This window comes from Oncorhynchus nerka, linkage group LG9b (assembly GCF_034236695.1).
Source record: "Oncorhynchus nerka isolate Pitt River linkage group LG9b, Oner_Uvic_2.0, whole genome shotgun sequence".
In the NCBI taxonomy this organism is placed as follows: Eukaryota; Metazoa; Chordata; class Actinopteri; order Salmoniformes; family Salmonidae; genus Oncorhynchus; species Oncorhynchus nerka.
The window spans coordinates 54,900,846-54,916,189 of NC_088424.1; the positions used below are offsets into that span (position 1 = coordinate 54,900,846).

The following is a 15,344-nucleotide window of genomic DNA, read 5'->3' on the forward strand; positions in this document are numbered from 1 at the left end:
TGAATCATACAGTGTACATGTATCGTCACATTATCTACCTGATGACATTGAAACATTACAGTTTTGTTTTCTGGGTCACAGAATGCCTTTTCTGAGCCTTTTGTGGACAAAATGACGCTTCAGACACCTGAGTTATGCTGGTATATACTGTAGAATATTGTATATAAAAGTTTTACCATTTCGAGGTGAATCATAAATTTCTTATGAATGTAATCCAACGTTGCCGACTGTGTTACTTGTTATGACATTTATACAGATTCCTATGAGGCCACTGTGTGTGGGGAGCTACAGGCGAGTCAAACCTCATGACATTTATACAGATTCCTATGAGGCCACGGTGTGGGAGTTACAGGCGAGTCAAACCTCATGACATTTATACAGATTCCTATGAGGCCACCGTGTGGGAGCTACAGGCGAGTCAAACCTCATGACATTTATACAGATTCCTATGAGGCCACTGTGTGGGAGCTACAGGCGAGTCAAACCCTCATGACATTTATACAGATTCCTATGAGGCCACTGTGTGGGAGCTACAGGCGAGTCAAACCTCATGACATTTATACAGATTCCTATGAGGCCACTGTGTGGGAGCTACAGGCGAGTCAAACCCTCATGACATTTATACAGATTCCTATGAGGCCACTGTGTGGGAGCTACAGGCGAGTCAAACCTCATGACATTTATACAGATTCCTATGAGGCCACTGTGTGGGAGCTACAGGCGAGTCAAACCTCATGACATTTATACAGATTCCTATGAGGCCACTGTGTGGGAGCTACAGGCGAGTCAAACCCTCATGACATTTATACAGATTCCTATGAGGCCACTGTGTGGGAGCTACAGGCGAGTCAAACCTCATGACATTTATACAGATTCCTATGAGGCCACTGTGTGGGAGCTACAGGCGAGTCAAACCCTCATGACATTTATACAGATTCCTATGAGGCCACTGTGTTTGAGCTACAGGCGAGTCAAACCTCATGACATTTATGCAGATTCCATGAGGCCACTGTGTTTGAGCTACAGGCGAGTCAAACCCTCATGACATTTATACAGATTCCTATGAGGCCACTGTGTGGGAGCTACAGGCGAGTCAAACCCTCATGACATTTATACAGATTCCTATGAGGCCACTGTGTGGGAGCTACAGGCGAGTCAAACCCTCATGACATTTATACAGATTCCTATGAGGCCACTGTGTGGGAGTTACAGGCGAGTCAAACCTCATGACATTTATACAGATTCCTATGAGGCCACTGTGTGGGAGATACAGGCGAGTCAAACCCTCATGACATTTATACAGATTCCTATGAGGCCACTGTGTGGGAGTTACAGGCGAGTCAAACCCTCATGACATTTATACAGATTCCTATGAGGCCACTGTGTGGGAGATACAGGCGAGTCAAACCCTCATGACATTTATACAGATTCCTATGAGGCCACTGTGTGGGAGTTACAGGCGAGTCAAACCCTCATGACATTTATACAGATTCCTATGAGGCCACTGTGTTTGAGCTACAGGCGAGTCAAACCCTCATGACATTTATACAGATTCCTATGAGGCCACTGTGTGGGAGCTACAGGCGAGTCAAACCCTCATGACATTTATACAGATTCCTATGAGGCCACTGTGTGGGAGCTACAGGCGAGTCAAACCTCATGACATTTATACAGATTCCTATGAGGCCACTGTGTGGGAGTTACAGGCGAGTCAAACCTCATGACATTTATACAGATTCCTATGAGGCCACTGTGTGGGAGATACAGGCGAGTCAAACCCTCATGACATTTATACAGATTCCTATGAGGCCACTGTGTGGGAGTTACAGGCGAGTCAAACCTCATGACATTTATACAGATTCCTATGAGGCCACTGTGTGGGAGATACAGGCGAGTCAAACCTCATGACATTTATACAGATTCCTATGAGGCCACTGTGTGGGAGTTACAGGCGAGTCAAACCCTCATGACATTTATACAGATTCCTATGAGGCCACCGTGTGGGAGTTACAGGCGAGTCAAACCCTCATGACATTTATACAGATTCCTATGAGGCCACCGTGTGGGAGCTACAGGCGAGTCAAACCCTCATGACATTTATACAGATTCCTATGAGGCCACGGTGTGGGAGCTACAGGCGAGTCAAACCCTCATGACATTTATACAGATTCCTATGAGGCCACTGTGTGGGAGCTACAGGCGAGTCAAACCCTCATGACATTTATACAGATTCCTATGAGGCCACTGTGTGGGAGCTACAGGCGAGTCAAACCTCATGACATTTATACAGATTCCTATGAGGCCACTGTGTGGGAGCTACAGGCGAGTCAAACCCTCATGACATTTATACAGATTCCTATGAGGCCACTGTGTGGGAGCTACAGGCGAGTCAAACCTCATGACATTTATACAGATTCCTATGAGGCCACTGTGTGGGAGCTACAGGCGAGTCAAACCTCATGACATTTATACAGATTCCTATGAGGCCACTGTGTGGGAGCTACAGGCGAGTCAAACCCTCATGACATTTATACAGATTCCTATGAGGCCACTGTGTGGGAGTCGAGTCAAACCCTCATGACATTTATACAGATTCCTATGAGGCCACTGTGTGGGAGCTACAGGCGAGTCAAACCCTCATGACATTTATACAGATTCCTATGAGGCCACTGTGTGGGAGCTACAGGCGAGTCAAACCCTCATGACATTTATACAGATTCCTATGAGGCCACTGTGTGGGAGCTACAGGCGAGTCAAACCCTCATGACATTTATACAGATTCCTATGAGGCCACTGTGTTTGAGCTACAGGCGAGTCAAACCCTCATGACATTTATACAGATTCCTATGAGGCCACTGTGTTTGAGCTACAGGCGAGTCAAACCCTCATGACATTTATACAGATTCCTATGAGGCCACTGTGTGGGAGCTACAGGCGAGTCAAACCCTCATGACATTTATACAGATTCCTATGAGGCCACTGTGTGGGAGCTACAGGCGAGTCAAACCCTCATGACATTTATACAGATTCCTATGAGGCCACTGTGTGGGAGTTACAGGCGAGTCAAACCCTCATGACATTTATACAGATTCCTATGAGGCCACTGTGTGGGAGTTACAGGCGAGTCAAACCCTCATGACATTTATACAGATTCCTATGAGGCCACCGTGTGGGAGTTACAGGCGAGTCAAACCCTCATGACATTTATACAGATTCCTATGAGGCCACCGAGTGGGAGACATTTTACAGGCAGTCAAACCCTCATGACATTTATACAGATTCCTATGAGGCCACTGTGTGGGAGCTACAGGCGAGTCAAACCTCATGACATTTATACAGATTCCTATGAGGCCACTGTGTGGGAGCTACAGGCGAGTCAAACCCTCATGACATTTATACAGATTCCTATGAGGCCACTGTGTGGGAGCTACAGGCGAGTCAAACCCTCATGACATTTATACAGATTCCTATGAGGCCACTGTGTGGGAGCTACAGGCGAGTCAAACCCTCATGACATTTATACAGATTCCTATGAGGCCACTGTGTGGGAGCTACAGGCGAGTCAAACCCTCATGACATTTATACAGATTCCTATGAGGCCACTGTGTTTGAGCTACAGGCGAGTCAAACCCTCATGACATTTATACAGATTCCTATGAGGCCACTGTGTTTGAGCTACAGGCGAGTCAAACCCTCATGACATTTATACAGATTCCTATGAGGCCACTGTGTGGGAGCTACAGGCGAGTCAAACCCTCATGACATTTATACAGATTCCTATGAGGCCACTGTGTGGGAGCTACAGGCGAGTCAAACCCTCATGACATTTATACAGATTCCTATGAGGCCACTGTGTGGGAGTTACAGGCGAGTCAAACCCTCATGACATTTATACAGATTCCTATGAGGCCACTGTGTGGGAGATACAGGCGAGTCAAACCCTCATGACATTTATACAGATTCCTATGAGGCCACCGTGTGGGAGTTACAGGCGAGTCAAACCCTCATGACATTTATACAGATTCCTATGAGGCCACCGTGTGGGAGTTACAGGCGAGTCAAACCCTCATGACATTTATACAGATTCCTATGAGGCCACCGTGTGGGAGCTACAGGCGAGTCAAACCCTCATGACATTTATACAGATTCCTATGAGGCCACGGTGTGGGAGCTACAGGCGAGTCAAACCCTCATGACATTTATACAGATTCCTATGAGGCCACTGTGTGGGAGCTACAGGCGAGTCAAACCCTCATGACATTTATACAGATTCCTATGAGGCCACTGTGTGGGAGCTACAGGCGAGTCAAACCCTCATGACATTTATACAGATTCCTATGAGGCCACTGTGTGGGAGCTACAGGCGAGTCAAACCCTCATGACATTTATACAGATTCCTATGAGGCCACTGTGTGGGAGCTACAGGCGAGTCAAACCCTCATGACATTTATACAGATTCCTATGAGGCCACTGTGTGGGAGCTACAGGCGAGTCAAACCCTCATGACATTTATACAGATTCCTATGAGGCCACTGTGTGGGAGCTACAGGCGAGTCAAACCCTCATGACATTTATACAGATTCCTATGAGGCCACTGTGTGGGAGCTACAGGCGAGTCAAACCCTCATGACATTTATACAGATTCCTATGAGGCCACTGTGTGGGAGCTACAGGCGAGTCAAACCTCATGACATTTATACAGATTCCTATGAGGCCACTGTGTGGGAGCTACAGGCGAGTCAAACCCTCATGACATTTATACAGATTCCTATGAGGCCACTGTGTGGGAGCTACAGGCGAGTCAAACCCTCATGACATTTATACAGATTCCTATGAGGCCACTGTGTGGGAGCTACAGGCGAGTCAAACCCTCATGACATTTATACAGATTCCTATGAGGCCACTGTGTGGGGAGCTACAGGCGAGTCAAACCCTCATGACATTTATACAGATTCCTATGAGGCCACTGTGTGGGAGCTACAGGCGAGTCAAACCCTCATGACATTTATACAGATTCCTATGAGGCCACTGTGTGGGAGCTACAGGCGAGTCAAACCCTCATGACATTTATACAGATTCCTATGAGGCCACTGTGTGGGAGTTACAGGCGAGTCAAACCTCATGACATTTATACAGATTCCTATGAGGCCACCGTGTGGGAGCTACAGGCGAGTCAAACCCTCATGACATTTATACAGATTCCTATGAGGCCACGGTGTGGGAGCTACAGGCGAGTCAAACCCTCATGACATTTATACAGATTCCTATGAGGCCACTGTGTGGGAGCTACAGGCGAGTCAAACCCTCATGACATTTATACAGATTCCTATGAGGCCACTGTGTGGGAGCTACAGGCGAGTCAAACCCTCATGACATTTATACAGATTCCTATGAGGCCACTGTGTGGGAGCTACAGGCGAGTCAAACCCTCATGACATTTATACAGATTCCTATGAGGCCACTGTGTGGGAGCTACAGGCGAGTCAAACCCTCATGACATTTATACAGATTCCTATGAGGCCACTGTGTTTGAGCTACAGGCGAGTCAAACCCTCATGACATTTATACAGATTCCTATGAGGCCACTGTGTTTGAGCTACAGGCGAGTCAAACCCTCATGACATTTATACAGATTCCTATGAGGCCACTGTGTGGGAGCTACAGGCGAGTCAAACCCTCATGACATTTATACAGATTCCTATGAGGCCACTGTGTGGGGAGCAGGCGAGTCAAACCTCATGACATTTATACAGATTCCTATGAGGCCACTGTGTGGGAGCTACAGGCGAGTCAAACCCTCATGACATTTATACAGATTCCTATGAGGCCACTGTGTGGGAGATACAGGCGAGTCAAACCCTCATGACATTTATACAGATTCCTATGAGGCCACCGTGTGGGAGTTACAGGCGAGTCAAACCCTCATGACATTTATACAGATTCCTATGAGGCCACCGTGTGGGAGTTACAGGCGAGTCAAACCTCATGACATTTATACAGATTCCTATGAGGCCACTGTGTGGGAGCTACAGGCGAGTCAAACCTCATGACATTTATACAGATTCCTATGAGGCCACTGTGTGGGAGCTACAGGCGAGTCAAACCCTCATGACATTTATACAGATTCCTATGAGGCCACTGTGTGGGAGCTACAGGCGAGTCAAACCTCATGACATTTATACAGATTCCTATGAGGCCACTGTGTGGGAGCTACAGGCGAGTCAAACCCTCATGACATTTATACAGATTCCTATGAGGCCACTGTGTGGGAGCTACAGGCGAGTCAAACCCTCATGACATTTATACAGATTCCTATGAGGCCACTGTGTGGGAGCTACAGGCGAGTCAAACCCTCATGACATTTATACAGATTCCTATGAGGCCACTGTGTGGGAGCTACAGGCGAGTCAAACCCTCATGACATTTATACAGATTCCTATGAGGCCACTGTGTGGGAGCTACAGGCGAGTCAAACCTCATGACATTTATACAGATTCCTATGAGGCCACTGTGTGGGGAGCTACAGGCGAGTCAAACCCTCATGACATTTATACAGATTCCTATGAGGCCACTGTGTGGGAGCTACAGGCGAGTCAAACCCTCATGACATTTATACAGATTCCTATGAGGCCACTGTGTGGGAGCTACAGGCGAGTCAAACCCTCATGACATTTATACAGATTCCTATGAGGCCACTGTGTGGGAGCTACAGGCGAGTCAAACCCTCATGACATTTATACAGATTCCTATGAGGCCACTGTGTGGGAGCTACAGGCGAGTCAAACCCTCATGACATTTATACAGATTCCTATGAGGCCACTGTGTGGGAGCTACAGGCGAGTCAAACCCTCATGACATTTATACAGATTCCTATGAGGCCACTGTGTGGGAGCTACAGGCGAGTCAAACCCTCATGACATTTATACAGATTCCTATGAGGCCACTGTGTGGGAGCTACAGGCGAGTCAAACCTCATGACATTTATACAGATTCCTATGAGGCCACTGTGTGGGAGCTACAGGCGAGTCAAACCCTCATGACATTTATACAGATTCCTATGAGGCCACTGTGTGGGAGCTACAGGCGAGTCAAACCCTCATGACATTTATACAGATTCCTATGAGGCCACTGTGTGGGAGCTACAGGCGAGTCAAACCTCATGACATTTATACAGATTCCTATGAGGCCACTGTGTGGGAGCTACAGGCGAGTCAAACCCTCATGACATTTACAATTCCTATGAGGCCACTGTGTGGGAGCTACAGGCGAGTCAAACCTCATGACATTTATACAGATTCCTGAGGCCATGAGGCCACTATATGTGATTCCTATGGGAGCTACAGGCGAGTCAAACCTCATGACATTTATACAGATTCCTATGAGGCCACTGTGTGGGAGCTACAGGCGAGTCAAACCCCTCATGACATTTATACAGATTCCTATGAGGCCACTGTGTGGGAGCTACAGGCGAGTCAAACCCTCATGACATTTATACAGATTCCTATGAGGCCACTGTGTGGGAGCTACAGGCGAGTCAAACCCTCATGACATTTATACAGATTCCTATGAGGCCACTGTGTGGGAGCTACAGGCGAGTCAAACCCTCATGACATTTACAATCTCCCATGGCTTAGGGAAGCACATAAACCTTCAAACCAAATCCACAGTCTCCTTTCTACACCACTATATGTAGTTAAATAGCCTAGTCTGGGTTAGCTAGTAGTGTATATGAATCGTAGATGGCCGGCCAGATGGAAAGACTGAGGGGGTTGTGACCTCGTTACACCCGCCGGAGACAGACCTTGACTCACTCACTTCCTGGTCTCAGTTTATGTTGGGCAACCCACTTGGTTACAGCACCATAACATGGGAGTAAACACTAGACAGAGGGGGAAACGTCTGTCTGTCTGTCTGTCTGTCTGTCTGTCTGTCTGTCTGTCTGTCTGTCTGTCTGTCTGTCTGTCTGTCTGTCTCTCTGTCTGTCTCTCTGTCTGTCTCTCTGTTGTCTTTCTCTGTCTATATGTCACTTCTATCTTTCTGTCTGTCTGTCTGTCTGTCTGTCTGTCTCTGTCTTTTTGAACATGTAGACTTTAAACTCACTTCAAAGGAGTCTCGCAACAGGTCTCGAACACTGAATGCTCGGCATGAAAAGCCAACTGACATTTACTCCTGAGGTGGTGACCTGTTGCACCTCTACAACCACTGTTATTATTATTTGACCATATTGAAGAACGATCTGGCCTTAATGGCCATGTCCTCTTAATCTCCACCCGGCACAGCCAGAAGAGGACTGGCCACCCTCAGAGCCTGGTTCCCTCTACCTGGCACACCAGAAGAGGACGCCACCTCATACACCTGGCACAGCCAGAAGAGGACTGGCCACCCTCAGAGCCTGGTTCCTCTCTACCTGGCACAGCCAGAAGAGGACTGGCCACCCTCATAGCCTGGTTCCTCTCTACCTGGCACAGCCAGAAGAGGACTGGCCACCCTCAGAGCCTGGTTCCTCTCTACCTGGCACAGCCAGAAGAGGACTGGCCACCCTCATAGCCTGGTTCCTCTCTACCTGGCACAGCCAGAAGAGGACTGGCCACCCCCTCAGAGCCTGGTTCCTCTCTACCTGGCACAGCCAGAAGAGGACTGGTTCCTCCACCCTCATAGCCTGGCCTGGTTCCTCTCTACCTGGCACAGCCAGAAGAGGACTGGCCACCCCTCATAGCCTGGTTCCTCTCTAGGTTTATAATCTCCACCTGGCACAGCCAGAAGAGGACTGGCCACCACTCAGAGCCTGGTTCCTCTCTAGGTTTCTTCCTAGGTTCTGGCCTTTCTAGGGAGTTTTTCCTAGCCACCGTGCTTCTACACCTGCATTGCTTGCTGTTTGGGGTTTAGGCTAGGTTTCTGTACAGCACTTTGATATATCAGCTGATGTAAGAAGGGCTTTATAAATACATTTGATTGAATTTGATTGACAAGACCTGAGCAGGAAAACCTCCGGGCCCTTGATATTATGTCCATGTATTCTGTCAAAAAAAGGGACAAAAGATTTGAGGATTAAAACTGTGTAAATCATTTGTCCCCACCTTGTCCTAGTTATCGTATCCATCAGTGTGCAGTATGTCCTCTATAATGTTTGTGATTTCTCCTTCCTTCTCACAGACCGCTCTACGGCGGAGAGGGAACAGGGAAACCTTTAAGGACAAGAAGTTTCTGAATCAGGACGACAGTGCAGATCTCAGGTGCCAGCTGCAATTCTCTAAGGAAGAATCCACCCTCATGCGAAAGAAGATGGCCAAGCTGGGGAGGGAGAAGGAAGAGCTTGAGCAGGAGATACAGAAGTATAAGTCAGTCTACGGGGACGTGGACAGCCCTCTACCCCTGGCAGAGCTTGCAGGCGGTGGGCCCCACAGCACCAGGGAGGCGGAGCTACGGCTCCGACTCAAACTGGTGGAGGAAGAGGCTAATATTCTGGGGAGGAAGATCGTTGAACTAGAGGTAGGTGCCATGACTATTTTACCTTTGGCTGTGTCCCTAAATGTCCCCTTTTCCACTACTATAGACCAGGGCCCTATGCACTACTATAGACCAGGGCCCTATGCACTACTATAGACCAGGACCCTATCCACTACTATAGACCAGGGCCCTATGCACTACTATAGACCAGGGCCCTATGCACTACTATAGACCAGGACCCTATCCACTACTATAGACCAGGGCCATATGCACTACTATAGACCAGGGCCCTATGCACTACTATAGACCAGGACCCTATCCCCTACTATAGACCAGGGCCTATGCACTACTATAGACCAGGGCCCTATCCACTACTATAGACCAGGGCCCTATGCTACTATAGACCAGGGCCCTATGCACTACTATAGACCAGGGCCCTATGCACTACTATAGACCAGGGCCCTATCCACTACTATAGACCAGGGCCCTATGCACTACTATAGACCAGAGCCCTATCCACTACTATAGACCAGGCCCTATCCACTACTATAGACCAGGGCCCTATCCACTACTATAGACCAGGGCCCTATGCACTACTATAGACCAGGGCCCTATGCACTACTATAGACCAGGGCCCTATCCACTACTATAGACCAGGGCCCTATGCACTACTATAGACCAGGGCCCCTATCCACTACTATAGACCAGGGCCCTATGTACTACTATAGACCAGAGCCCTATCCACTACTATAGACCAGGGCCCTATCCACTACTATAGACCAGGGTCCCTATCCACTACTATAGACCAGGGCCCTATCCACTACTATAGACCAGGGCCCTATGCACTACTATAGACCAGGGCCCTCCCTATGCACTACTATAGACCAGGGCCCTATCCACTACTATAGACCAGGGCCCTATGCAGTACTATAGACCAGGGCCCTATCCACTACTATAGACCAGGGCCCTATCCACTACTATAGACCACGGCCCTATCCACTACTATAGACCAGGGCCCTATGCACTACTATAGACCAGGACCCTATCCACTACTATAGACCAGGGCCCTATGCACTACTATAGACCAGGCCATATGCACTTACTATAGACCAGGGCCCTATGCACTACTATAGACCAGGACCCTATCCACTACTATAGACCAGGGCCCTATGCACTACTATAGACCAGGGCCCTATCCACTACTATAGACCAGGGCCCTATGCACTACTATAGACCAGGGCCCTATGCACTACTATAGACCAGGGCCCTATGCACTACTATAGACCAGGGCCCTATGCACTACTATAGACCAGGGCCCTATGCACTACTATAGACCAGGGCCCTATGCACTACTATAGACCAGGACCCTATCCACTACTATAGACCAGGGCCCTATGCACTACTATAGACCAGGGCCCTATCCTACTATAGACCAGGGCCCCTATGCACTACTATAGACCAGGCCCTATGCACTACTATAGACCAGGGCCCTATGCACTACTATAGACCAGGGCCCTATGCACTACTATAGACCAGGGCCCTATGCACTACTATAGACCAGGGCCCTATGCACTACTATAGACCAGGGCCCTATCCACTACTATAGACCAGGGCCCTATGCACTACTATAGACCATGGCCCATCCACTACTATAGACCAGGCCCTATGCACTACTATAGACCAGGGCCCTATCCACTACTATAGACCAGGGCCCTATGCACTACTATAGACCAGGGCCCTATCCACTACTATAGACCAGGGCCCTATGCACAATACTATAGACCAGAGCCCTATCCACTACTATAGACCAGGGCCCTATCCACTACTATAGACCAGGGCCCTATCCACTACTATAGACCAGGGCCCTATCCACTACTATAGACCAGAGCCCTCATCCACTACTATAGACCAGAGAGCCCTATCCATTACTATAGACCAGGGCCCTATCCACTACTATAGACCAGGGCCCTATCCACTACTATAGACCAGATCCACTACTATAGACCAGAGCCCTATGCACTACTATAGACCAGGAGCCCTATCCACTACTACTATAGACCAGGGCCCTATCCACTACTATAGACCAGGGCCCTATCCACTACTATAGACCAGGGCCCTATCCACTACTATCCATCCACTACTATAGACCAGGGCCCTATCCACTACTATAGACCAGGGCCCTATCCACTACTATAGACCAGGGCCCTATCCACTACTATAGACCAGGGCCCATCCACTACTATAGACCAGGGCCCTATGCACTACTATAGACCAGGGCCCTATCCACTACTATTATAGACCAGGGCCCTATCCCACTACTATAGACCAGGGCCCTATCCACTACTATAGACCACGGCCCTATCCACTACTATAGACCAGGGCCCTATCCACTACTATAGACCAGGGCCCTATCCACTACTATAGACCAGGGCCCTATCCACTACTATAGACCAGGGCCCTATCCACTACTATAGACCAGGGCCCTATCCACTACTATAGACCAGAGCCCTATCCACTACTATAGACCAGGGCCCTATCCACTACTATAGACCAGGGCCCTATCCACTACTACAGACCAGAGCCCTATCCACTACTATAGACCAGAGCCCTATCCACTACTATAGACCAGAGCCCTATCCACTACTATAGACCAGGGCCCTATCCACTACTATGAGACCAGGGCCCTATCCACTACTATAGACCAGAGCCCTATCCACTACTATAGACCAGAGCCCTATCCACTACTATAGACCAGAGCCCTATCCACTACTATAGACCAGGGCCCTATCCACTACTATAGACTAGGGCCCTATCCACTACTATAGACCAGGGCCCTATGCACTACTATAGACCAGGGCCCTATCCACTACTATAGACCAGGGCCCTATCCACTACTATAGACCAGGGCCCTATCCACTACTATAGACCAGGGCCCTATCCACTACTATAGACCAGGGCCCTATGCACTACTATAGACCAGAGCCCTATCCACTACTATAGACCAGGGCCCTATCCACTACTATAGACCAGGGCCCTATCCACTACTATAGACCAGAGCCCTATCCACTACTATAGACCAGAGCCCTATCCACTACTATAGACCAGGGCCCTATCCACTACTATAGACCAGGGCCCTATCCACTACTATAGACCAGGGCCCTATCCACTACTATAGACCAGAGCCCTATCCACTACTATAGACCAGAGCCCTATCCACTACTATAGACCAGGGCCCTATCCACTACTATAGACCAGGGCCCTATCCACTACTATAGACCAGAGCTCTATCCACTACTATAGACCAGAGCCCTATCCACTACTATAGACCAGGGCCCTATCCACTACTATAGACCAGGGCCCTATCCACTACTATAGACCAGAGCCCTATCCACTACTATAGACCAGAGCCCTATCCACTACTATAGACCAGAGCCCTATCCACTACTATAGACCAGGGCCCTATCCACTACTATAGACCAGGGCCCTATCCACTACTATAGACCAGGGCCCTATGCACTACTATAGACCAGGGCCCTATCCACTACTATAGACCAGGGCCCTATCCACTACTATAGACCAGGGCCCTATCCACTACTATAGACCAGGGCCCTATCCACTACTATAGACCAGGGCCCTATGCACTACTATAGACCAGAGCCCTATCCACTACTATAGACCAGGGCCCTATCCACTACTATAGACCAGGGCCCTATCCACTACTATAGACCAGAGCCCTATCCACTACTATAGACCAGAGCCCTATCCACTACTATAGACCAGGGCCCTATCCACTACTATAGACCAGGGCCCTATCCACTACTATAGACCAGGGCCCTATCCACTACTATAGACCAGAGCCCTATCCACTACTATAGACCAGAGCCCTATCCACTACTATAGACCAGGGCCCTATCCACTACTATAGACCAGGGCCCTATCCACTACTATAGACCAGAGCTCTATCCACTACTATAGACCAGAGCCCTATCCACTACTATAGACCAGGGCCCTATCCACTACTATAGACAAGGGCCCTATCCACTACTATAGACCAGGGCCCTATCCACTACTATAGACCAGGGCCCTATCCACTACTATAGACAAGGGCCCTATCCACTACTATAGACCAGGGCCCTATGCACTAGTATAGACCAGGGCCCTATCCACTACTATAGACCAGGACCCTATCCACTACTATAGACCAGAGCCCTATCCACTACTATAGACCAGAGCCCTATCCACTACTATAGACCAGGGCCCTAAGCAGTGAACTACATAGTAAATAGCGTTTCGAAAACAAACTTTATCATAATTTTTTATCTTCGTATAGGACAGAAAATAATTTCCTAAATAAAACATGACATTGTGATCATTATTATCAGGTGGAGAACCGAGGCCTGAGGGCCGAGAACGAGGACATCCGCTGCCAGTACGAGAGGGACTGTTTCGGCCGGGAGCCCTTCAGCAGCATGCCCTCCTCCCCGTACGGCGGAGACGCTCTGGAGTCAGCCGGGGAGCTGCGGCGCCACCTACAGTTTGTAGAGGAAGAGGCAGAACTTCTACGGCGGTCCATCTCGGAGATCGAGGACCACAACAAACAGCTGACCTCCGAACTGAACCGCTTCAAGTTCGGCCCGAGAGACGAGGAGGTCGATGTCGGAGTGATGCTGATGAAGACCGGTAATGGGGGTAACGGTGGCGGCGGGGGTAACGGTGGCGGTGTTGTGATGATGGAGGAGCTGAAGGCAGCCAGGATGCAGATCAACGAGCTCAGCGGGAAGGTGTGTTGTATGATGTACTACAGTACCCACAATGCTCTGTGTATGATGTACTACAGTACCCACAATGCTCTGTGTATGATGTACTACAGTACCCATAATGCTCGGTGTATGATGTACTACAGTACCCACAATGCTCTGTGTACGATGTACTACAGTACCCACAATGCTATGTGTATGATGTACTACATTACCCACCATGCTCTGTGTATGATGTACTACAGTACCCACAATGCTCTGTGTATGATGTACTACAGTACCCATAATGCTCTGTGTATGATGTACTACAGTACCCATAATGCTCGGTGTATGATGTACTACAGCACCCACAATGCTCTGTGTATGATGTACTACAGTACCCACAATGCTATGTGTATGATGTACTACATTACCCACAATGCTCTGTGTCTGATGTACTACAGTACCCACAATGCTCTGTGTATGATGTACTACAGTACCCACAATGCTCTGTGTATGATGTACTACAGTACCCACAATGCTTTGTGTATGATGTACTACAGTACCCACCATGCTCTGTGTATGATGTACTACAGTACCCATAATGCTCTGCTAACATAACGGTGTCTTCTCTCTGAAGTTAACATAATGGTGTCTTCTCTCTGAAGCTAACATAATGGTGTCTTCTCTCTGAAGCTAACATAATGGTGTCTTCTCTCCGAAGCTAACACAATGGTGTCTTCTCTCTGAAGCTAACATAATGGTGTCTTCTCTTTGAAGCTAACATAATGGTGTCTTCTCTCTGAAGCTAACATAATGGTGTCTTCTCTCCGAAGCTAACATAATGGTTTCTTCTCTCTGAAGCTAACATAATGGTGTCTTCTCTCTGAAGCTAACATAATGGTGTCTTCTCTCTAAAGCTAACATAATGTTGTCTTCTCTCGAAGCTAACATAATGGTGTCTTCTCTCTGAAGCTAACATAATGTTGTCTTCTCTCTTGAAGCTAACATAATGGTGTCTCTCTCTGGAAGCTAACATAATGGTGTCTTCTCTCTGAAGCTAACATAATGGTGTCTTCTCTGAAGCTAACATAATGGTGTCTTCTCTCTGAAGCTAACATAATGGTGTCTTCTCTCTGAAGCCAACATAATGGTGTCTTC

The 15,344-nt window shown here is 48.4% G+C and overlaps 1 protein-coding gene across 1 annotated transcript in view; it reads left to right on the plus strand.

Annotated features, from left to right (window-relative positions):
• Positions 1-326: 326 nt before the first annotated feature.
• LOC135565737 (microtubule cross-linking factor 1-like) overlaps positions 327-15,344 on the plus strand; it is a gene marked incomplete at its 3' end in the record, with an annotated part of 57,053 nt that continues 42,035 nt past the window's right edge. Inside the window, exons 1-3 of the mRNA XM_065013653.1 lie at positions 327-413; positions 9,154-9,489; positions 13,830-14,228. Of these exons, the coding sequence (XP_064869725.1) occupies positions 327-413; positions 9,154-9,489; positions 13,830-14,228 (822 nt within the window). The remainder of the gene's footprint in view (positions 414-9,153; positions 9,490-13,829; positions 14,229-15,344) is intronic.